The following is a 25,609-nucleotide window of genomic DNA, read 5'->3' as shown; positions in this document are numbered from 1 at the left end:
GCTGTTAGCTCAATCCCATGACTGTGAGATGATGACCTGAGCTGAAATCAAAAGTCAGACGTTCAACTGACTGAGCCACCTAGGCACCCCAAGCGATAACAAATTTTAAACCAACTATATCATAATTGGATTTTTTTAATGGCCTAAAAACGGAAATAAATAGCATCCAAAAATCTCACCTCCATAGGCTTTAGCTGAGCATTTACATTAAAACAAGGAACTTCCTGGTACCACTCCCAAGATAAATTTCGCTCAACAATCACCTCAAGATTTAATGGCAGTAGCAGATCCAGTACTTCCTGGTATGCATCATCAATAAATTGAGACCTGTAAGTAGAAATAAAATTGTTTTGTTTCATATATACTCAGAGGAGTAAAAAATAATTTTTACCATTCTATATACAAATAGAAAAAAATCAGTACTTTGTGTATGAAGAGAAGAATAAAATCTACCCAGCTCTCCAAGCCAAAATGACAGTACATCCCACTGTAACATAGGTGATTTTTTTTGAGCTCAAGTGTTCCATATTATAGAGAAATGTATTTTTAAAATATGATTTTACAATGTTAAAAAGTGCCAAAATATATGTTGGTATAGTAAACCCTTAAAATGAGAACTATCTCCATATGTTTTTAAAATTATTTTTAGTTAAAATTCCAGTATCATTAACATACAGGTATAAATACAATACAGGGATTCAACAATTCTATATATGACTCACTACTCATCATTTTAAGTCTACTCTTAATCCCTTTTGCCCATTCCCCCATCCACCTCTAGTAACCATCAGTTTGTTCTCTACAGTTAAGAGTCTGTTTTTTTCTTTGTTTCTTGAACTATAGGAGCAAAACCCTATGTGTTTGCCTTTTGCTGAATGACTTCACTTAGTATTTTCTCTTCTAGATCCATCCATGTTGTTGCAAATGGCAAGACTGCAATATTTTTATGACCCATCTTCCACCACACACACACACACACACACACACACCACTTCCTCTTTATTCATCAAATGATGTACATTTGAGCTGCTGCCTTAATTTGGCTATTATAAATAATGCTGCAATGAACGTAAGTGTATCTTTTCAAATTCATTTTTCATATTGTTTGAGAAAATACCCAGTAGAATTACCAGATCATATGGTAATTCTTTAATTTTTTTTTAATTTTTTTTTAACGTTTATTTATTTTTGAGACAGGGAGAGACAGAGCATGAACAGGGGAGGGTCAGAGAGAGGGAGACACAGAACCTGAAGCAGGCTCCAGGCTCTGAGCTGTCAGCACAGAGCCCAACGCGGGGCTAGAACTCACGGACCGCGAGATCGTGACCTGAGCCGAAGTCGGCCGCTTAACCGACTGAGCCACCCAGGAGCCCCTCTTTAATTTTTTTTAAATGAATCTCTATGTACTGTTTTTCACACTGGCTATACCATTTTGCATTCCCACCGACAGTGGACAAAGGTTCCTTTTTCTCCACACTTTCACCAACACTGGTTGTTTCTTGTGTTTTTGATTGTTACCATTCTGACAGGTGTGTGGCGATATCTCAATATGGTTTTGATTTTCATTTCCTGATAATGAGTGATGATGAGCATCTTTTCACGTGTCTGCTGACCATCTGGATGTCTTCTTTGGAGAAATGTCTGTTCATCTCTTCAGCTAAGTTTTTAAACTGTGTGTGAGAGTGTGTGTTGAGTTGTAGAAGTTCTTTATGTATTCTGAATAATAATCCCTTACCAGATGTGTCATTTGCAAATACCTTCTCCCATTCATAGCTGGTCTTTTGGCTTTCTTGATTGTTCGTTGGGAAGATTTTTATTTTGCTGTAGTCCCAATAATTTATTTTTGCTTTGGTTTCCCTTGTATGTAACTGTTTTCTCTTTTCCTTCTGCTTTTAAGATTCTCTATCACTACTTTTTCTCCATTTTAATTACTATATATCCTGGTGTGCGTCTCCTGGGGCCGATTTTGTTGGGGGCTCTCTGTGCATCCTGGATCTGGATTTCTTTCTCCAGATTTGAGAAGGTGTCAGCTATCATATCTACAAATTTTCTGTCACCTTTTTACTCTCTTCCCCTTCTGGGTTCCCTAGGATACAAATGTTATTACACTTCATGATGTTACTGAGTTCCCTTAATCTACTTTCATTTTTCACTATTGTTTTGCTCTGCTTGATTGCTTTCCATTGCTCTGTCCTCCAGGTTGCTGATCCATACTCCTGCTTCCTCTAGTCTATTTACTCCTCATATATTTTAGTTATTGAGTTATTAATCTCTGATTTTTTAAATGTTTTCTTCCTCTGTATTAAGGGTCTCACTGAAGTCCTCTCCTTTTTTCTCAAGTCCAGTGAGTATCTTCATGACCATTACTTTCAATGGCATCCTCTATCAGGCATATCCTCTCCATTCTGTTTAGCTTTTATGCTGTGATTTTATTCTATTCTTTCATTTGGGACTTACTCCTCCGTCTCTTAACTTTGTCTCTCTGTTTGTATGCATTAAGAAAGTCAGCTGTGGGGCACCTGGGTGGCTCAGTAGGTTGGACGTCCGGCTTCGGCTCAGGTCATGATCTCGTGATCACTACTGAGTTCAAGCCCTGCATCGGGCTCTGTGCTGATGGCTTAGAGCCTGGAGCCTGTGTCTCCCTCTCTCTCTCTCTCTGCCCCTCCCCCCAACTCACACTGTCTCTTGGTCTCAAAAATAAACATTAAGAAAAAATTTTTTAAAAAAGTCAGCTGTGTCTCCTGCTCTTGAAAGTAGTGGCTTTATGAAGACAAGGTCCACATGGTGTCCGGCAGTGCAAGGTCCCCTGTTCATCAGAATGTGGTGCTTAAGGAGTGTCCTCTATGTGTTGTGTGCCCTACTACTGCTGAGCTGTGTTTGCCTTCCATCCAGTTGCCTGAAATGGTGCTCTTTGCTTGTTGTGGGCAGAGTTTGGTACCTGTGTTGTTAGCGGTCCAGTATGGGGCCACCCTGGGGTTGAGGTGGGTCAGACCAAGTGTCTGGCAGAACAGCAGTAGCACTGAACCACAGGGGCCTCTCCCTGTGTTGTCCCCTGACAAGTTTTGTTAGTGGGTGGAGCCTGCAGTCGGACCAGATGTCTGTGCCTGGCCCACTGCTGAGGCCAGAGTTGAACTATGTGGTTATTTCCCCTATCCCCGTCACAGGAGTCACTTTGGAATGGGGCTGCCCCCCGCCTTCAGGGCTGCTTGCACAGTGGCAGACCTGTCCCACCTCTTTGGATGGACGCCTGCCAAGGGCACGTTGGAGGGGGCAGGTCCTCGGGAGAATGTGCGGGCAAAGTGCATGGTGTCAGCAAGGTCTGTGCTCATCTGCTATGGGAGGGATCTCCAGCCAACCAGGAAAACTGCCCAGCGAGGATGATGGGGGTGGGTCTACAGAAGCGTGTGGCAACAGGACACACTATAAACAAGCTAGGTGGGGAGTGCTTGCGCTGTGCTGGTTCCCACAGGTGCTCATGTATCTATCAGGGGAGGGTAAGGGCAATGGTCAGCTTTTCTGTTCTTGCGGATTCCCAAAAACCCCTATCCCTTCTGCACAAGACTTGAGGTTAGTAAATAAATCTCCTTCCCGTTTACCCTCAGTGTTTTTCAAACTGCTGCTTCTGTGCAAGGGGGCTGTTTGTTGTGCTGTCTCTTAGACGGTGGGTACTCCAATCCCCATTGTGCCCTGGCTCTCCCAGAGCCGAACCTGAATTTTTAAAGTTCCAGGTATTAAGGCCACCGATAGTAAGAACTTGCTAAATTTACACCCCTGCGGTTTTCAAAGCCAAGTGTTATGGAAGATCCATCCTCCCGGTGCCTGCGGAGGTACCTGCTCCTTTCCCTTCTCCATGCCTACAGGTGTCCCGCCCTCCTACGGACAGCCTCATGGCTGAGTCTGGCTCCCCACCTTGTCTCCACCCTCTTTGACGTGGCCTCTTTTCTACATTTAGCTGTGGAGAGTCTGTTCTGCCAGTCTTCAGGTCTTTTTCTGGGTTATTCATACTGATGTGGGTATTATCTAAGGGTATCCATGAGACAAGGTGAACCCAGATCTTCCCCCTCTGCCTTCTTCTCTGGAAATTCCTTATATGCAATTTTAATAGGTGCATGTTATAGGACTATAATATAACTTCAACCTTCCATTGTTGAAAGTTATGTTGCTTTTAATTTTTCAGTATAAATAAATACTTGGATCAGTACTTTTGTACCTATTTTTGATTAACTTTCTTGTTCTGGACAAACTGTAAGAAATTAACATTAATATCTGTGTCAAAAGATTACTTCCTTAAAAATATTTGCCTTATCAGTGTTACTCAGTATCTAGGATAGACACTTTTCCTATGTGCTCCCACATTCTATTTTATATACTGTATTTTAATAGTTTATTGTCTTGTCTATAGTTTCAGTTAGAAATAAAAGCTTCATGATGGCGCCCCTGTGTGGCTCAGTTGGTTAAGCATCTGACTCAGGCGCAGGTCGGGATCTTGTGGTTCATGAATTTGAGCCCCACATTGGGCTCTCTGCTGTCAGCATGGAGCCTGGAGCCTGCTTAGGATCCTCTGTCTCCCTCTCTCTCTCTGACCCTTCCCCACTCATGCTCTGTCTCTCCCTCTCTCAAAAATAAACATTTAAAAAAAATAATAAAATATTCCTGAAAAAAGGGGACTACTTCATCTCAATCTATGCTGTATTGCCCAGTCCTTGGCTTAGATAATTGCAGTACGTCATATGCTATACAATTATTTGCTGAAATAAGAAGACAGAGTGTCTCTTTGTCTGACACCTTAGTTGGGAACACAGGTTTTGGAAGATCAACACTTCTCATGGATATGCACATGCAGAAATAACTGCAAAAGTGTCATGTTTATTGATTTTGGGGTTACATATAACTTTTAGCGAATGGGCAAGTTCACACATATGGTATCTAAGAATACTGCAGACTGACTGTATATGTATGTATGACTGTAACACACATACGTGCACATGGTCAATTGCTGCTTACCTTTCTACTCTCTTTATTTTCATCATTGTAGTTTATAATACATTTTAGAAGTATTTAGTGCAATCCTATATATTTTAGTATTTTAGTAGTACCTCTAATGTTATGATGTCTCCATTCCCCACCTCAAAATCAATGTATACAAACTGACATCTTTATAATATTAGATCTAGGAAAATATTCTCTCCACATTTATTCAAGATTTCTTTCTGGCCATGGGTTAAGGTCTACAACTTTCCTTATAGAAGTACTATAAGTATCTTTGTAAAAATTTTACATTGCGATTAGTAGCTTTGCAACAAAATGATTTCAACACAGGTTGTCACAAAAATAAAATACTTATTTGTCTTTATGTGCTTTTCTATGAAGCTGAAACCAAACTGAATTTCCAAATATCAAGAACTTGAAAATCATTTCAGGGAAAACCTGTAACTGTATAACTGAGTAATTCTATGTCTAGAAATTCATCTGCAGGAAATGAATTATCCTAACGACATGAGTAGGATGTCATGATAGGAATAATTGTAACGTTATTTATAACAGCAAAAAAACTCACAATCAAATTAACTTTTAAACAATAGGCAACTAATTTTTAACAGAATAAAATGAAGTATTTAGAAATAATTTTGTACTCAAAATAATATGGAAAAATATTTATAGCATACTGTTAAGGGAAAAAATGTATTTACGATGCAAAATATATAATTCTTCTTTTACTTAACATATATGTGCAGAAATAATGAACTAGAAGAAACATACCAAACTACTAATACTACTTATCTCTGAGTGGTCATATTTTTCTGTTCATCCTAATACCATTTTATGTTATGTCTTCAGTAAAAAGTTAACTCATTTTTGGACATAAAAATAAATATTTTTAATGCTCTAAAGATATTTAGTAAACTCTTTTCAAAGCAGATAATCTATTTGTAATATAGATTCACACCTGATTTACATGTACCATTTCTTGAAATCAGGCAAGATGTGATTTTCGATATTCTCTTTTAGTAAATTTAGACTTTTATACAGTTTAAAAGTTAATGAGCCATCTGAAGTTTAAAGTGTCTCTATGTATCTATAGCCTATTATTAAAATAAAAGTCTCTCACCTCAATATTTCCCTGTGATTTTTTTTTTCCTTTCAACGTTTTTTTTTTTTTTTGTTTGTTTGTTTTTATTTTTGGGACAGAGAGAGACAGAGCATGAACGGGGGAGGGGCAGAGAGAGAGGGAGACACAGAATCGGAAACAGGCTCCAGGCTCCGAGCCATCAGCCCAGAGCCTGACGCGGGGCTCGAACTCACGGACCGCGAGATCGTGACCTGGCTGAAGTCGGACGCTTAACCGACTGCGCCACCCAGGCGCCCCTTTCCCTGTGATTTTTGAATTCCCTGGGCTTGGCCGAACAAATCTACATTTTCCAATGCCTTCACTAAATGTATCACTGTAACCGAAACCTGGCTTTCCATGGAGCTCTATTAAATAGGGGCCAATTTTTCTCCAACATCCTATTCATCTCAGCATTAAAAGACAGAAGTCATTTTCCTTAGTTTGTAATGATACTCAATTCTCACTCCTATCCTTTTAAGAATATCATCATCCAGACTTACCACTTTCTACTCTTGCTTTCCTGTATCAACTAGTCAGTGCTTATTTTTGAAGACTTTAAGATTGATGAATTTCCAGTTTATAAACCTCTCTCTACATTCTTTTACTCTTTATGTACCCTCTTATCTTTGATTTCTTCTGTCTCCATTATCCATCAACATGACTCTCAATATTTAAAAATCCTGTCCCACTTTAGTCACACCTGCTTGTTAAAAATTCAGTCTTGCCTGAATCCGACACCAAATATCAAGTACTACATGAAAAAAACTATCATGTACTCTTAATTCATGGTTAACAATGTCAACAGAGTCCTCAACATTGTCTCAACATATCTTCCTGGAATGCCTCCCATCTCTCTGCCTGCCATTTCTTAGTCTCTTTTGAGAAATATATACGCCTTGTGTATTGGCATTCATCAGCATTCTGTCCCGTATGTCCCACTCTACAAACTATGTGATATCACTTGTTCAGTGACTTTAATAGATAGCTAAATATTACTAAGGACACCCAAATCTGGAAGTCCAAACACTCTCCTAAAATCTACACACATACGTTCAAGTGCCTTCCAATCTTTTTCTATAGATCTCTATACCAAAGTCAGACAGCAACTTCCAAGTTACTTTACCCACTAGAGAACTCAATGTCTCCACTCAACTGTTTTTTCTGCATTGTTCTATCTTATCTCAGTGAACTGCATTATTACCAAATAACGAATTTTGTAAGCCTGCAATCTGGAGTCAAATTTCTCTCCCCAAACTCTGACATCCATTCAATAATCTCTTACTATATATTCTACTTTGTAAATTTCTCTTAACTGGCTAGTTCTCCACTACCTCACTTCCCTACCCTAGACAGCAACACATATAATTCTTATGGAAATCACACCAGTAGTTAGTAAACCACTCTTTCAACCTCTAGTGTTGTCTCCTTTTGACCTGTTTTCTACAACCCTTCTAAAATCTAAGTGTGATCCCATTTTTGTGCATCAGCTCATTACTTTCATTAAAGAACAGCTACCTTGACAATGAAGTAGAAACTGTTTATTCATCCTTTGTAAAGATTGCACATTATAATACGTCTTGTTCCCAGAAGAGTGCCCAGGATACACGAGGTGCTTAAATTTCTCCTTCCATCCAACATGAAATAATATAAACCGAATTTATCACACTGCCTGAAACAACTCATCCCCTTCACCAAAAAAAACTCACACAAAAACATTTAAAAATGATTTTCAAGACACAGAACATCAGACAACAGTCATTCCTGAGAGATAAATTGTTTAGTCTTCCTGGTTACCTAAGGAGCATTTTTCAAATACTATGTAGGTTTTCAAAAAACTTGCACAAGAGAAATTCTCAAAATTAGTATAGTTATAATAAAATAAAATCTCCCTGTAGACAGAAGACTCCGGATACCAAAACCTCTCATGTAAAAAGTCTGAAAAAGACTGCATTCTCCACAAATGTACCTAAGAAAAGCTTACCTGTATAGTCGCATTTCACTCAGCCTTATTGTTATCAAATCAATAATGGGTGGGGGGTTGCTCTGGCTCTCTGTTATTATATGGAATGTATTTGTCATTGTAATTAGTCCAAAATCAGCAACAAAAACATTTTCAGAAACTGGAGACTGTGGGATGACCACCACTGGGGCTTTGATGTTAACATCCAATGACATTCTAGAACTCCTCTGTGCCAGTTCTTTTACACCAGTGGCCGCCATTCCTGCTGCCTGAACAGTAGCCTCAGCCAAAGCTTGTTTAGCCGCTTGAAAATTATCTATAAAAGACTAAAAGGTAACAGAATTATATTATTAAGGTTACCATTAATGACTGTTAATGTTAAATGCATACTGATATTGATGATCGTACTTCCGTGAGAAAAATTTTTTCTCGGTACAACCAAGCATTCTTTTATCCAAGTCTGGTTATCTGTACTAAATCTCAATATTCTCCACTGAAAACTGAGAAACAGTAAGATACAGATACAGAAACACAATAAAACAACAAAAATTTTGTCCCGGGAAAAAAGTTAACATGTAGATATTGCAAGGTTTCAGTGATACCTATTACCCTTATTAACATACTTTCCCTAATGGCTAAGCAATCACACTGTATTCTCCTATACAACCTCAAAGGACAGACAGCTTATTTAAGTTTGTAAACTACAAAGTAACTTGAAAAGTAATAAAATGTCAAGAACTCTGTAGTTTTTGAATTCCGACCTCTAGAAAAAATATTTCAGTGACATAAAATGTATCTAGAATTATGCCTAATTTCCAAACAATTTGTTTTCAGTAGTTGTGTCCAAACAATTTATTTTCAGTAATTTTTTTTAAACAGAACGGTTTTTTTTAGCTTATTTATTTTGAGAGAGGCAGAGCCAGGGTGCACAGGGGAGGGGCAGAGAGCAAGGGAGACAGAGAATCCCAAGCAGGCTCTTCACTGCCAGTGCAGACACTGAAGCAGGGCTCGAACTAAGGAAACCAAGATCATAACCTGATGCTGAAACCAAGAGTGGGACACTCAACCAAGGCACCCAGGCACCCGTATTTTCAGTAATTTAAGACTAAAAGGCCATCACAACAGGGCTCAGGGACATAATGAGGCTGAGTTATAAAGATAAATTAGAGGGGCTCCTGGGTGGCCCGGTCAGTTAAGCACCCAACTCTTGATTTCGGCTTAGGTCATGATCTCATGGTTCTTGAGAGACCAAGCCCCGTGCTGGGTTCTGTGCTGACCGTGCAGAGCCTGCTCAGGATTCTCTCTTTCTCTCTCTCTGTCCCTCCCTTGCTTGTGTCCTTTCTAACTAAATAAACTAACAAACTTAAAAAATAAATCAGAAAAAAAAAATTAGAACAGGAATGCTTGTTCATATTTACTATTTGAGTATGAAAACACACTACAAGCTACAGGAAAAATTGCACTTAATCTCAAAAAGATCACAGGGGTGCCTGGGTGGCTTAATCACTTGAGTGTCTGACTTTGGCTCAGGTCACGATCTCATGGTTCGTGGGTTTGAGCCCCATGTCAGGCTATGTGCTGACAGTGCAAGAGGCTGCTTGGGATTCTGTGTCTCCCTCTTTATCTCTGCCCCTCCCCAACTTGAATTCTCTCTCTCTCTCTCTCTCTCAAAAATAGATAATCAAAAAAAGGTGCGGTTGGGTGGCTCGGTGCATCCCACTCTTGATTTCGGCTCAGATCATGATCTCACGATTTGTGTGTTCGAGCTCATAGGGCTCTGGGTTGACCGACTGGGATTCTCTGTCTCCTCTCTCTCTGCCTCTCCCCCACTCATGCTCACTCTTATTCTCAAAAATAAGTAAACTTTAAAAAAATTTTAAAAAGATCACAAAAATAGCAACATTTATTTAGAATCAGGTAATTACCTAGTTTATACACCAAGATTTAAAGACAACATTTTTTAAAAAGTGAATACTGAAGTCCTAAAGACAGGTATGATAACAGGAAAAAAATAACCATGAAAAACAGAAAAAGAAATCAAACATCATACGGTGGTATCATATAGAGATTCATTCTAAAGCCTTTACACCCCAGAGAGAACACGCAATAGAAAACATAATTTCCATAATGATTACTTACATGAGACCAAAACAAACTTCAATCATAGAGTTTTTTTTTTTTAATTAATTAATTTATTTTGAAAGAGAGAGAGGCAAAGAGAGAATGGGAGAAAAAGAATCCCAAGCAGGTTCCACCCTGTCAGCACAGAGCCCAACAAGGGGCTCAAACCCACCAACTGTGAGATCCTGACCTGAGCCAAAATCAATAGTTGGATGCTTAACTGACTAAGCCACTTAGGCATCCTTATATTTAGTATTTTTATTTAGAGTTGGAAGTCAGGTAAAACAAAGACTTAAACCGATTATGTATGAAGAATTCAATTAACACATATAACAAATCCATGTATGGTATACGTACGTATATTTAATACATTAATACGTATGCTTGAATTAACTGCACTATTCCCATATGAAAATGATATTATATAAATAAAACACTATGAATTTCAGCATTGATAAAAGATACCCAGAAAATTCTGAAAAATCAGGGGAAAAAAATCAAGTGAGGAATTACTGCTCTTCACCTAACACACAGCAAATAACTTCCAAATAGTAAGAAAAAATTTAAAAATCGATTAGTATACTTACCAATATAGAACGTAGAAATTTTGTGATAAAAACTACTTCAATGCAACCAACAGTTAAAGTAACTTGAACATCAACCACGTTCATATCTGTGTATGCGGAACCAGCAGTTGCATCCACAAAAGAAACCATTTTGAAGCTGAAAACTTCTTTTCCAGTGATGTAAACGGCCTTAATGAGAGAAAATCCAACTATCAAAATCCACTTTTGAAATGTGTTTTCAGTACAAAAGTAAAGCACAAAATAACAAAATATACACACATATTTTGAAAATCTTTCAAGTATTCAAGCCAAGTACAAATAAAACAGTAATTCTAACACCTCTAATTGGAACCTACACTGCAAGATTTTTCAATGTGGTGGTGGCAGCTCCCTTTGTGGGCCATGAAACCAACATAGTAGGTCTTCCCAACATTTTTTTTTAGTGGGGAAAACAGAAGAAAAATGATCAGATCATACGAACATTCTCATTTAGTGTGTATATTTGGGTACTGAGAGTTGCCCAATGAACATACTCTTTGGTCACTGTAAAACGTATGAAAGACGCCGTACCTCTACAACTTAATGAAAACTACTTCTATTTTAAATATGTCAACAGGTTTTCCAGATCCTTCAAAAAGTCTCCTCCTATTTCTCTTCCTAATTTGTTTGTGACGGGTCATCTCAACTGCTGAACAAGACTTACATACAGCAGTTTATTTACTTAAAACTTTTTTTTAATGTTTATTTATTTTTGATAGAGAGACAGAGCACAAGTGAGAGAGGGGCATGGAGAGAGGGACACACAGAATCCGAAGCAGGCTCCAGGCTCTGAGCCATCAGCAAAGAGCCTGATGCGGGGCTCGAACTTGTCAACTGCGAGATCATGACCTGAGCCAAAGTCCGATGCTTAACCAACTAAGCTACCCAGGCGCCCCTACATACAGCAGTATGCTCTGCAATACTAGCAAAATCTCAAGCTCTGCAACACTAGCGAAAAATGGTGGAGAAAACAGCGCATGTGAATTGTCAAAAAAATTTTGTAAGCTGGACGTATCACCAACTAAACTTAGTTTATAGCTTTCCTGACCCTTCTAAATGCTGGAAGGTAGAAAGCTGAAGAGCCATCAACAAGCAAATGAATTCCAACATGGTTCAAAGAAAACTTCAGGAACCAAAGATATTAAGGACCTCTGAAGGCTGAGGCGCAAGATGAGGCTGAACAAAGTCTACAGGAATTCTGCTTCTGCCCTGAATGTACAATGCTGGGCAGAGGTCCACTCCAAACCTTGGCAACAACAATAGCAGCAGCAGTGGCAAAAACAACAACAAAGAACTAGATGACCTATAAAAATCACAACTGTGCTTAAAACCACTAGAAATCTGAGGCTACAAGCCAACGAAGCAGCCCAAAATGTAAGGATAAAACAGTCCAGAAACAAAATCCCTCATCCTCAGCACAAGATATAGCTGAAAGAATCTGAAGCAGTGGGTATAATGAAGGCAGTCATATTAAACAAGAACACTCAAAGCCAATTCAACTCTCCGTTAAATTGATTCAACCTCCATGCTAACTGCCTGGCAGAAAAAAAGACCCATTATCAGACATAACTACTATTCATTTCAGTATCTACTGTTCCATACATGATCTCTTACACTCAATCAATAACTAAGATACACTGCAAAAAGCAAGGAAAAATAAAACCCATCAGGTGACATAGAAATCAAGAGAACCAGGTTTGCTCATAACACAAATATTGGAAATTTCACCCAGTGAATTTTAAGTTCCTATGATTAATATGGTAAGTGCTTCTAGTAGAAAAAGTGGAAAATATGCAAGAACAGATGAATATCACCAAAGAAACAGATGAAGAAATGAGAATCTAAGAAAATATTAAAGATTAAAAAAAAAAAAACAGTAACAGAGATGAAGAATACCTTCAATGGGTTAATAAATAGATTCAAAAGAACTAAGAATAAAAATCAGTCAACAGTTAAGCTATAAAAATAGCTTAACAGGGGCACCTGAGCAGCTCAGTCAGTTAAAGTATCCCACTCTTAATTTGGGCTCGGGTCATGATCTCACAGTTCATGAAATCAAGACCTGTGTAAGGCTCTGCACAAAGCCTGCTTGGGTTTCTCTCTCTCCCTCTCTCTGTCCCTTCCCCACACTCTCAAAATAAATAAACATTAAAAAAAAAATAGCTTAACAGAAATTATCCAAACTAAAACAGGGGAAAAGAAGGGGAAAAAGTTGAACAGATGATTCAAAGGTTGTGAGACAATATCTAACAAGAATCTAGAAAGAATTTTTGGAATCCAAGAGGAGGAAGTACAAGGAGCAGATGAATAAGGGAGAGGAGGGGGAAGACAGAGAGAGAGAGAGAGAGAGAGAGAGAGAGAGAGAGAGAGAGAGAGAGAAAGAAAGGAACTATTTGAAAAGGTAATGAAAAATAATGTAGACATATCCAAGAAGCTCAGAAAACCCCAAAATCAAAACACACTTACATATTCCTAGAAGCACCATACACAAATCCTGAAAGAAGTCAGATAAAAATGAGAAATATATATAAAGGAGCAAAGATACATTGATGACTTCTCATCAATACCATGTCTAAGAAAGAATGCTGGAGCTACATCTTTAAGAGTTTGAAATGGGGTGGGGGGGGGGGGGCGGGAACCCTGTCATCACAGAATTCTATACCCAGCAAAAACTTCAAATGGGAAATGAAAATGAAATGAAAGTGGGTTCTTTTCCAGTTCTCATTCCTCCTTGTGCCCCAAAGCTGAGAGAATTCATTACCAGCAAACTTGCACTATAAGAAATGAGTAGAAACAAAATAACAAGAAACTTGAAGCTACATGAAGAAATTAATTCCAGAAATGGCTAGAATGAAGATAAAAAGAGCTTAAAAAAAAAAAAAACTGCTCTAAAGAAAATTGACTAAACCAAAATCAGTACGTATGTATTATAGATTTTCAGCATACACAATATCAAAACATATTACAGTAATACCATGAAAGACAATAAATAATTAGGGGTTGATAGTAGTATTGTAAGGTATACTATACATGAAGCAGTAAAACATTATTGGAAAGTAGACTATGATTGAAATATGAATCGTAAACCCAAGGGAAACTGTAAAATCAATGACAAACAATCCAAAATCAGGTTAAATGTGGGGAGACAATACAATAAACAGAATAAAACAACTAGAAAACAAAACAATTAGAGAGAGAGCAAATTTTAAAGTTTATTATTTGAGAGAGCAGAGGAGAGAGGGGAAGAGAGGGAGAGAAGTCCAAACAGGATCAACGCTGTTAGCTCAATCCCATGACTGTGAGATGATGACCTGAGCTGAAATCAAAAGTCAGACGTTCAACTGACTGAGCCACCTAGGCACCCCAAGCACTAACAAGTTTTAAACCAACTATATCATAATTGGATTTTTTAATGGCCTAAACACAATTTAGAAGTCAGAGATTGTCAGGCTGGATAAAAAAGCAAGATTGAGATATATGATGCCTCTAAAACACTCACTTTAAGTATAAAGACATAGACTAAAAGCTAAGACATAGAAAAAGATATACCATGCAAACACTAATCATAGAAATCTGGAGTGGCTATATTACTACCAAAGCAAACTTCAAATTAATGGTAATTACCGGGTTAAAGAGAGATATTACATAACACAAAGGTTCAATTCACCAAGGAAGTATAAAAGCTCTATGTAGAAGATCTCTGAAACAATGAAGCAAAAACTGAGGTAACCGAAAGGAGAAACAGACCAAGCCGCAGTTGAAACTTCAACAACAGAAAATCAGTAGCTTGTAGAATTCTATCAACCAACTTAGTGCTCTGACATTTGTGGAACATTCAACCCAGCAACACCCAAACATACACATTAATCTCAAGCATACTTGGAACATTCACCAAAGTTGATGTTTTATGGTCCATAAAACAAACACCAACATGCTTAAAAGAACTAAAAAAGCTTTGGCTTAAGAGGGCTATTTAAGCTGGAAATCAGTAACAATAAGAGATCTGAAAGGAATCTCAAATATTTGGAGGTAAGAGGTGGGGAGTTAGGATGGAGAAGTAGGGGGACGGGGATTCCCCTCATCCCTTAAACACAGCTGTATGGAGGTCAGATCACTTGCAACACCCAGGAAATCTGGGCAGAAAGATTTCCACAGGTGGAGGGACACAGCCTGGTGGATTCCGGGTGCGTGTATGTGAATTGGGACAGAGGAAACAGAGGAGGCATACAGGGGAGGGAACCCCCTCTGTGGAGAGATAAAAGGGAAAGCCAGAGAGGCTGTGGAATTGTGGTACTGACAAGGTAAAAAATCTCTCCGTGCAACTGTCGTATGGACAAGGTAAAAAAAACTCTCTCCGGACCACGGACTGAGGAATAAGAATTACAGAGAGTGCCAGTTTCTATTTTGCAACAGCTTTAGGAGCTGAAGATCAGAGTTTTCAAAAGTGCTTGACTTTCTGCAGACTGAAGCTGCGGCGTGCACGTGCCCAAGGTGGGGGTGGGGGGTGGGGGTGGGGAGGCGAAGGGAGCCAGGCCTGGGGCCGGGTAGCGATCCCAGGGGCGCACCGGGAGAGACAGTCCCCTTCCTCCAATACTGTGGGAAAAGAGTTTACTGCCTCCCCAAGGACAAAAGACCCTGTAGGCGCCAGCCAGAGGCCTTCTATCAGCAGGGCGGAGTGGGGCTACATCAGAACAGGGTCCGTAGGGTGCAGGGCCCTCTAAGACATTGGGTTTTGAATCCCAGCTGAGCGCCTCTGGCACTGGAGACTGTGGAGCAGGGCAAGCCCACCTCTGGCGCCACTACGTGAGGGCTGCCTGAGCGGTGTGGCTTGAGACCCCTGTCTGGGGAGGAGAGATTGGGGTGTCGCCATTTTTCCCCCATCACCAACAAGATAGGGCTTCAGGGAGCAGCACCGGGGCCCCCAGTGGAGGTGGGACCCGCCTACACCAAACCCTCCCCCTCCGTGCCCGGCAACTGCGCATCTACCTAAGCAGAACGGACACTGACCAAAGCAGAGGGCCTCTCTTCCAGACCAGCCCAGCCATGCGTCTCAGGCACCAACAGACAACTGTTTTGTGGTTTTGTCTGTTTGTTTTTCTTTTCCTTTTTTCTTTTCTTTTCTCTTCTCTTTTCCTTTTGGAATCAGGTTCATAGTTTGAGTTGGTTTTTGGTCAATTCTTATTTTTTATATATATATAATTTTTTGTCTAATCAGGCATTTTTACTCTTTTCTCTGTATACCTTTTCTAGATCTCCTTCTTTATTTTCCTTTCTCTCTCCTTGAATTTAAGCCTTACAGTTTTTTTGATTCTCCGCTTAAGTCTTTTTTTTTTCCACCCCTTTCATTTTTCTCTTTATATGGGATCAGACTCCCCCTTCCTTTCCTTTTTTCCAGGGTTACTCCAGCAAACAATTCAAAGCACACCTGGTGGAAGGTCCCAACACTCCACAGATACAAGCAAGGAGGAGCTCTGCAGTGGACTGACCAGTGGGATGGAGCAGCCAAAACGCAATCACAGAGCACACGCTCCACACTCCAAAAGCACTTCTGAAGGGCCAGGCCCTGGACAGTGCACGACACCTTTTTAATATAGTACTACTTGCAGGTACAGGACACATAACAAGCTATTAAAACACATAAAAGACAGAAACCTAGCCAAAATGATGACACGGAAGAATTTTCCTCAAAAGGAGATCCAGGAAGGAACATCAGCCAGAGAATTGCTCCAAACAGATATAAACAATATATCCGAACAAGAATTTAGAATAACAGTCGTCAAGACTAATAGCTGGGCTTGAAAAAAGCACAGAAGACAGCAGAGGCTCTACTGCTGCAGAGATCCAAGACCTAAGAAGTAGTCATGATGAACGAAGAAATGCTATAAATGAGATGCAAAATAAACTAGGTACAGTGACAGCAATTATGGAAGGAGAGAACAGAATAGGTGAAACAGAAAATAAAATTATGGAAAATGATGAAGCTCAACAAAAAGAAGGGAAGGAAATCAAAACGTCTGGAGGTTAAACAACATATTTCTAAATAAACCATGGGTAAAGGAGAAAGTTGCAGGACAAAATAGAAAATATTTTGAATTGAATAAAAATAAACATATCAAAATTTCTAAGATACAACTAAAACAGTGCTTAAAGGAAAATGTATAGCATTAACTGCCTGCATTAGAAAAATGTCAAATCAGTAACCTAAGTTTCTACCTTAAGAAACTAGGAAAAGAAGAAATTAAATCCAAAGCGAGAAGGAAGAACATTTAAAAAAAAAAAAAAGAGAAGACATAAAAAAAATTTAAATAAACAACACTCAATTGAACCAAAAGATGATTCTTTGAAAAGAATGGATAAATCTCTAGTTAGACTGAAGAGAAAATCAGAAAAGACAAAAATTAAAATCTCATATGCTAAGACAGAATCAGAATAAAAAGGTTATATACTGTAGTATTCCGTTATTCAACATTCTGGAAATGGCAAAACAGTGACTCCTAGGTGCTAGGGTGGGGAGAAGGGATAACTACAAAGGGCAGGAGTAACCTTTGGGAGGTGGTAGATATAATCTATTATCCTTAAGATGTTGGAAGTTACATAGCTGTAGGTGTTCAACAAAAATCAAGGAACTATATGCACTAAAAAGGCTAAATTTTACTGAATATAAAGTAAACCTGACTTCAAAAAGAAAAAAAAAAAATGGGGGGGGGGGGAAACCAGTGAAGAATTCTATAAAAGGATTACTGAGGCCCTTTACGACCTCCCAAATGTGCCCAGCAGCTTGCTGCCACAAACCTTTTATAGTTGCTACTTCCTCTACATGGAACGCTCTTTCCACATTGACAACTGATTCAGATTTCACTCTGATGTTCAGAACAGGATTTCCTGATAATCCTAAAATGTTATTAGAATCTATCATATTATCCTACTTCATTGGTTTTCAAAGTACTTATTCTCCCTAACATAAATTCCTATTATTTACTATTTATTATTTACCCCAGGAAACAGACTTTGCATGTTTTGCTGACCATAATATTCCAAATATTATTAATAAAAATACAGAATATCTTCCACAAGTCACCTGAGTGACCTTGTGACTATTCCCCTAAAGCCCAAGAGAAGAAAAGAATTTTGTTTAAGACAGAGTTTAGAGTAGAGAGGATATGGCATAAGACACCAGGTGCAGAAAAGGGGTAAATAAAACTAAAAATTTTAAGCAAAAGATTTTAAGCAAAAATCTGTAAACTGAAGAGGTCCCCAACATTCTTCAACCATTCTGGCTCCCAGAATTTAGACTGTTAGGCTTGTACTTACAGTACTTTTCTCAAAGGAAACTGACGTAAGAGGAAAAAAAGCCTTCACTCTCAATTTTTGAGGCGATAAAATTTATCAGTGCCTCATCCACTCATGTCTATCTGTCTAAATCCAACGATTAGAAATACTTATGTACCTACCATTCATAATAAGCAATAATAATAATAATTAATAATTAAGGGAATAATTCTTGTAAACATTCACTTTTGAAACATTCTTCTATAAAGAAGACCTAAGAAATTTACAATGAGATCTTATTTCATAAGAAAGTCAGATCAGCTAGAATCCCTTTCAGATTCTACGTTAGTTATGATACACAAAATTAACGGTCATCTATACAATGGTTCTCCGGTAAACAGAGGATGATGCTCCAGGACAGATTCAAAGAGTCTGAGAACTCCAGGTATCCTTTACCCAACTGCCCAAAAAGCTAAGAAGCTAAATACATTATTATACCCAAAACCCACTCAGGGCACAATAATTAGGAAACTCTGATCTGAGGCAAATAGTTGTCCCTCTGCTTCCTAAACATGTGGAGAGTTACTGAACCAAGGCGATTTATTTAAAAATCACGTACAGTACGGGTCGCCTGGGTGGCTAAGATGGTTAAGCGCTGGATTTGAGGTCAGGTCATGATCTCATGGTTCATGGGTTCAAGCCCCGCATTGGGCTGTTAACAGCTCAGAACCTGGAGCCTGTTTCAGATTCTGTGTCTCCCTCTCTTTCTGCCCCTCCCCCACTCACACACACTGGCTCTCTCTCTCTCTCTCTTAAAAATAAACATTAAAACATTTTTTTAAAAATTAGAAGTAAAATCAAAATCCTGTACACTAGAGTCAAAGTGAAAGAATAGCAAGGGGAAATGGGGTGGGGCAAGAAGAAAGAAAGAAACTTTTCAGTTTGTAGCTTACGTTGAATTTTTAACCTCACAGATGCATTAGTTATAAAATTAAAAAGAAAAAAAGTAAATAACTTGGATTATATTATCAGTTTCATTACTAATTATTTGTACGACTTTCAGTAGATGCCTTTATTTATGTGAGCTGTACTTTCTACACAGGGCAAATAAAACCAATAATCTTAAATGTGTTAGTACTTTGTTTTTTGGTTTTTGTTTTTTTAATAAAAGCAAAAGTAATACATTAAACCATGGCTTCTAGAAGATTTCTTGTTCCTTATTACTATGGACCACGCACCTTTGATGCTCTGGCACTCTTGTTATTTCACGCTAGCAAGCCATAATAAGGAAATATAAAGAGTAAGGATTTTCATTTAACATAAAAATCAGGTCATCACTGTATCTCATTGGTGTTATTGCCACATTTTCCTTTCACACTCCAGACTCCGACTTCCTGACTCAAGAAGTAACTCAGCCTTTTCTGACCCTACTACTTGATGTTCTCTTCACTCCCTTAAATACACCATCCTACCTATACGCTCCACTGTTCAACAATGACCTGTCCAACTCGACAATGGTATCTGGTCCAAGAACTTTACCATCTCACACCCAGTACTAACACCTGTCCCTTCAACCACTAGCCATAGGGTTCAAAGAACTCTGTTAACATTGTGAACAGCTATACTATAGTAAGCACCCATGAAAATAAACTTAAATAATTTCATCTGCTCAGTCTGACTTCATATCCACTGCTGTTGAAATCTGAAATGCATCACAAGATTCACAGTATTTGAAGAGAAGAGCAAAAAGAAAAAAAAAAATTGAAAAAGGCATTTACTAATTGCCCTTCCCCAGTCTCCAACTATGTTTCAGAGTATTATATAAACTTCTTTATGAGATACTTAATCCTCATTTTACAAATAAAAAGAATCTGAGATTAGGTCACACAACCACTAGGGAACAGAGCTAAAATACAAACCCAATTAGGCCTAACTCCAAAACCTGTCAACTTAATAAGCCACATTGCTAAAATGCTGACAACTAATTTGTACCTATGACCAACCTTAAAGGACACTCGTATTTAATGATGTACTATTATTTAAGAGAAACAAGTCCATACCTTTTTGTATAAAGCTGTTTTATCAGAATCCAAGACAATTATATTCCTTAGCTTTGCATTTATTTCAGTGGCTGAAGTCCTCATTATTATCTCAGAATCAAGCCCTAAGGGAATAAAAGGATGAATGAATGGCTTTTCTTTCATTTCATAGTTCTCATTTTTTTTCCTGAAATTTTATTACCTTCAATCTTAATTTCAGAAATGTTACGTTTCTGATCTTGAATAAAGATCTGTAAACAAGATAATTCTGCCAAAATCTGCAAGGTAATAATATCTTCGTTCTTGGGTAGTTTTAAAGCTGCAAAAAAAAAAAAAAAAAAAAAATGTAAAACATAAGGAAAAACTTTTAGTAGTTACCTCACTACCCTTATAAAGTAATTGAAGTATAAGATAAATTAATAATACTAGAGGAAAACCTGATTTTCCATTCGATTGAAATTAAGATGTTCCCTACTAAATTAGGAATTCTAAAAAAACAATCAAACCTAATGAAAACAAAGCCAAACAAATCAAACAGACACAACCAAAAACTATTCCTAGATGAGACTAACAATTTAGTTTCATCCTGGATGACACGAAAAAAAATTGTAGTTGCAAAATCATGAATCATTTGAGACACAATGATTATGAGGTGGTATTTGTCATGGTCAAACCTGCAACTTTTCATTGCTTAAAAAATAGGTGCTTAAAAAATACAGTCTGATAGGATTCAAATTTTCTTAGTTCTAAATTTCTAATCCAAAATTATGATATTAAATGCATGAATTTTAATTCAAATACTACTACTATATGATATTTGACTAAAAAGAGTGACATGATAAATAAAAACCGCATTTTCTTCACTGGTAAATACTTTCTTTTGCTGTTATTTTCTAAAATTTACCTGGTACATAATAATCTTTCTAGATGCTAATTTAAGCAACAGAATTCTGGAGCCAATATGATATATAAGAAAACAAAGAAAAAGCTAAAATTTATTGATCTACATGGTAAAAAACCTTGAAGCTGAATTTCAAACGTACACATTTTTTTAATGACCTCTCCTTTGTCTTCAGTCTCCGCAACAGACACAGAGGCTCGTTTTTCTTCTAGTTGTGGGAGTACGTTATTAAAATAGTTTATTGTATTCAGAAGTGCTTCAGTATGTAAATGAATATCCAAAGAGGAAAAATTCACCTAAAGAACAAAGCTGATTTTAGCAACAGGTCAATAAATATCTGTTTGTTGCTCAGTATAAGGCACTATAATTTGTGGTAATAAGAATAAAATTCATGGGGCACCTGGATGGCTCAGTTGGTTAAGCTTTCAACTTTGACTTGGTTTCTGATCTCGCAGTTCATGAGTTCGAGCCTGGCTTCGGGCTTTGCGCTGACAGCTCAGAGCCTGGAGCCTACTTTCCGTTCTGTGTTTCCCTTGCTCTCTGCCCCTCCCCCGCTAGTGTCTGCGCACGTGCACGCACTCACACACACTCTCTCTCTCTCTCTCTCTCTCTCTCTCTCGCTCTCTCACTCTCTCTCTCTCAAAAATATTAAATATATCTAAAAAAAGGAATAAAATTCATAATATTCCATTTTTATCCTCAAGGATTATACAGTTCTAGTTATAAAACAATTTCCATAATATAGTTACTTAGAAATACAGTATCTAATTAAAAAATAAATTATTGTTCATTCATACCTTAATTAGTTGCACAACATTGTTATAAGTACTTTTCAAATTAGGTAGGTTCTTTTCTGCCTAACCAAAGAGAAAAAAGCAAATCCATTAGTATCTTATGAAGACATATGTACATACAATTGTAACTAAGGTTCTTCCTAATTCTTCCCCTTTGTGAAAAAATTTGTGATAGAATTGTCTACCAAGTATCCAAATACTGTGCATGATATCTTTAGATCTGGAATGCTTTTGTCAAAAAAGGCTATTTAACAATGCATAAACACCACCACAAACCCTAAAATATCTCCATCAATAGTAAAAAAAAAGTCTTAAAAGTGGTAAAATACTCTATCAGCATTGTTATTATAAAGTAATTATTAAATTAATGTGGCACTTACATAAAAATAGGTCAATGAAAACGCGGAATAAATCTTAAGTAGACCACAGTACATATAAAAACTTAATAAATGATGAAATCAAATGAAAGCCTCATCTCATATTGTATACCATATTAAATTCCATCAAGATTAAAAAGTTTGTTTTTGTTTTGTTTTGTGTTTTTGGTTATCTGATGGAGGGGAAAAAGTCAAACTTCATGTCATTTCTACTTAGAACACAGGCCTGTTATTTTTCTATACGAAATGTTCAGAAACTAAAGGATGACAAATCAAGAAAAGCTTAAAGTTGTAGGAATTTTAGAAATCACGTTATAATGAAGATTAAACGAAACCTACCTAAATTTACAAAACTTGATTACACATTTCAGAAGCACACTCACCACAGCAAGCATACAAATGGAAGTGCTTACCTTCACATACTCCAGTGTTAGCAGATCTTCCATCGTATTATCCAGTGTTGTAATCAAATAAACTGGTTTCTTGTTTTCATCTAAAAATAATGTTTTAAATTACTCTTCCACAGAAAAACTTACGGAAAGTCAATACCAGCAACATTAATAAAATAGAACTGGAAAAGAAGAATTTCCTGTGGCAGTTCTGAGCCTTCAATTCTGTCTTACCCAAGTCAGATCCCTCCCCCTTTATTTTAAACTCTAAAGCTGTAGTTTCTCCCAATTCCCTTCCCTTCTCTTATGGCACAAGGTTCAACGATCTTACCCTTTTAAACCCAGATAGGAGGTAAGAAGTAGCAATCAGTAAAAGAAAAAACAGAGTTATTAGGACCAATGAAAGGACATGAAGAGAACTGCAGCCCTGAGCCACAGTAAAACCTAGAAAGAAAATGACAAGACTCCCTGGAAACCGATTGTCTTTAAGAAGACAGATCAGGTATGTGATGAGAAACTAAGTTCTTCTGTGTATTAGTTTAGATTAGAATAAATCCCCTGTAGTTAGTCTTCACTAGTTGTATTCTGGCTTCTGATTAAAACTTTGGAAAGTAAGTGGGAAAGCTGCCGTAGAGAACAGTATTTTGTATAAAGGCTATAAACTATCATCACCAAATTACTATGACTACTAGAAATTACTATCTAGATACTGGAAGAAAGAACTACAAATTAATCATAAGACTTTTGAGGGAAAAAAGTAACATATTCCACAGACTCTTCCAGATTTAAAAGCTTATTAGCTATTAAGCCAGCCTCCTACTGCACATGCTACTCACATTTCAATCTTTAAAAAGGTCCCAATTTTTCTCACACATTTATCCACAGAACTATTTACTGATCATTTATGAGAAACTGTGCTATTCACTTCTTCCCCCCCAACTAAAAAAAAAAAAAATTATAGAAATAGGTGTAGTGACAGCTGTGTATCAGTACCCCTGTGTGCTGGGGTTTTCTTATCCTGTGCTTTTAGAAAAACAAAAAATAAACAGAATCATTGACAACTGCTAGAATACTTGTGGATTACTGCAGAACACTAAGGAAACTGGTTCACTTTTCTTTCCAATCACGAGAGCAAACTGTTTCTTGATGTAAAAAAGCCTAATAAGGTAAAACTCTGTATCTGCTAGGTATGATGGTTTTCTCAGCACAAGATAATAATGATAAAACCTACCACACTCGAGTTCTCAAGGGCTACAGAACAAGTGTAGAATAGGCAACTATAATGTAGGAGTAAATCACATTCAGTGATTAGGGTTTCAGGCTGCCAATACTTTATTTGCTTTCTCAAATACAAAGATCACATTCAATCCAGGGCTTGACAAAGGGGAGGGTAGTTTTCATGACAGTAGCGAACTGACAGCTTTGCCTGGGAGTAAGTTCCTAGAGATGATGACCTTAAATCCTTGATATGTATATAACCATATCTTCTGCCTTTCTTAATTCCCATAGATAGATCTTGGGATCTATCAGATTGTAGGACTGATTCTTAGAACATTAGATTCTAGGACAGCCAAAGTACCAAAATACTTACTTTTATACACATGTAAGCAGAAAATATTTTTTTAGAAGTGAGTTCTATACCTGTTCTGGGGCTTGAACTCACAACCCTGAGATCAAAAGTCACATGCTTGGGGTGCCTGACAGGCTCAGCTGGTTAAGCATCCAACTTCAGCTCAGATCATGATCTCAGATCATGATCATGCATTTGTGAGGTTGAGTCTTGCATTGGGCTCTGCACCGTCAGTGTGGAGGATTCTCTCTCTCTCTCTCTCTCTCTCTCTGCTCCTCCCCCCACTTGTGCACACACACTCTCTCAAAATAAACTTAAAAAGTCACATGCTCTACCAACCGAGCCAGCCAGATGCCCCAGATTTATATGGTCTCAAAAATAAATGTAAAGCTCTACTACTTTTAATTACAAAAATTTTAAGCCAACTTGTACTAATAATCAGTTTGGACATCAACGGTCTAAATACATCAATTAAAAGATGCAGGTTACCACAGTGGACCAAACAAACAAGACCCAGCTATATACTGTCCATAAGAAATAACACTGTAAATAAAAGACACATACAGATTTAAAGTAAATGGATGAGGAAACCATAGCATGTAAATACTGATAAAAAGAAAAAAGGGATAGCTATGTTAATTTTCAGACAGAGCAGACTCCAAAGCAAGAAAAGTTATCAGGGAAAATGAAAGTTATTATATAATGATAAAGGGGCCAATTCTCCACGAATACGTAACAATCCTTAAGCTGCATGCATCTTAACAACAAAGCATCAAAATATGTGAGGCAAAACACTGATAATACTGAAAGGAGAAACAGATGAACCCACTATCACAGTTAAGACTTCAACATTCCCCTATCAGAAATGGACAGATCCAGCAGACAAAAAAATCAGTAGGGACCTAGTTGAAATCAGTAGTAGTGCTATCAATCAACTGGACACAACGGATATCTACAGATTACTTCCTCCATTACTGGCAGAATACACCTTCTTAAGCTCCCACGGACTGATCAGCAACATAGACAACATTCTGGGCCATAAAACACACCTTCCTAAATTCAAAAGATAGATAAAATAAAAACCACACAGTGTCTGCACTCAGACCACAATGGAATTCAATTACAAATCAAATAATATATTTGGGGAATTCCAAAATATTTGGAGAATCAGCAACACTTCTCGTAACACAGGAGTAAAAGAAGAAATCTCAAATTGAAAACATTAGAAACTGGGTATGAAAACACACCTCATCAAAATTTGGGACTAATAGTAAAAGCACTGCTTACAGGGAAATGTAACATTGAATGCATATGTTAGAAGATATAAAATCAATAACCTAAGCTTCCACCTTAGGAAAGTAGAAAAAGAAGATCAATTGATGTAAGCAAAAGGAAAGAAATACAAATTAGATCAAAATCAATGAAACTGAAAATAAAAAAGCTTTAGAAAAATTGAAGAAACCATAAAAGATTCT

The 25,609-nt window shown here is 37.6% G+C and overlaps 1 protein-coding gene across 8 annotated transcripts in view; it reads right to left on the bottom strand.

Moving 5' to 3' along the window:
* Positions 1-25,609, bottom strand: part of VPS13A (vacuolar protein sorting 13 homolog A) — a 256,059-nt gene that overhangs the window by 120,691 nt on the left and 109,759 nt on the right. For all 8 annotated transcript variants that reach the window (XR_006210800.1, XM_042965112.1, XM_007077511.3 and 5 more), the window contains 8 exons: positions 22,589-22,668; positions 21,802-21,861; positions 21,147-21,300; positions 20,306-20,422; positions 20,125-20,228; positions 10,778-10,945; positions 8,091-8,395; positions 180-327 (listed from right to left, as the gene is read on the bottom strand). Coding sequence is in view for 7 of the 8 variants with exons in the window: in XM_042965112.1 (XP_042821046.1) it covers positions 180-327; positions 8,091-8,395; positions 10,778-10,945; positions 20,125-20,228; positions 20,306-20,422; positions 21,147-21,300; positions 21,802-21,861; positions 22,589-22,668 (1,136 nt within the window). In the remaining variant the exon portion in view is untranslated. The remainder of the gene's footprint in view (positions 1-179; positions 328-8,090; positions 8,396-10,777; positions 10,946-20,124; positions 20,229-20,305; positions 20,423-21,146; positions 21,301-21,801; positions 21,862-22,588; positions 22,669-25,609) is intronic.

This window comes from Panthera tigris, chromosome D4 (genome assembly GCF_018350195.1).
Source record: "Panthera tigris isolate Pti1 chromosome D4, P.tigris_Pti1_mat1.1, whole genome shotgun sequence".
NCBI classification, from domain to species: domain Eukaryota; kingdom Metazoa; phylum Chordata; class Mammalia; order Carnivora; family Felidae; genus Panthera; species Panthera tigris.
The sequence above is the reverse complement of the archived record's forward strand: the minus strand, read 5'-3'. Positions and strand labels throughout refer to the sequence as shown.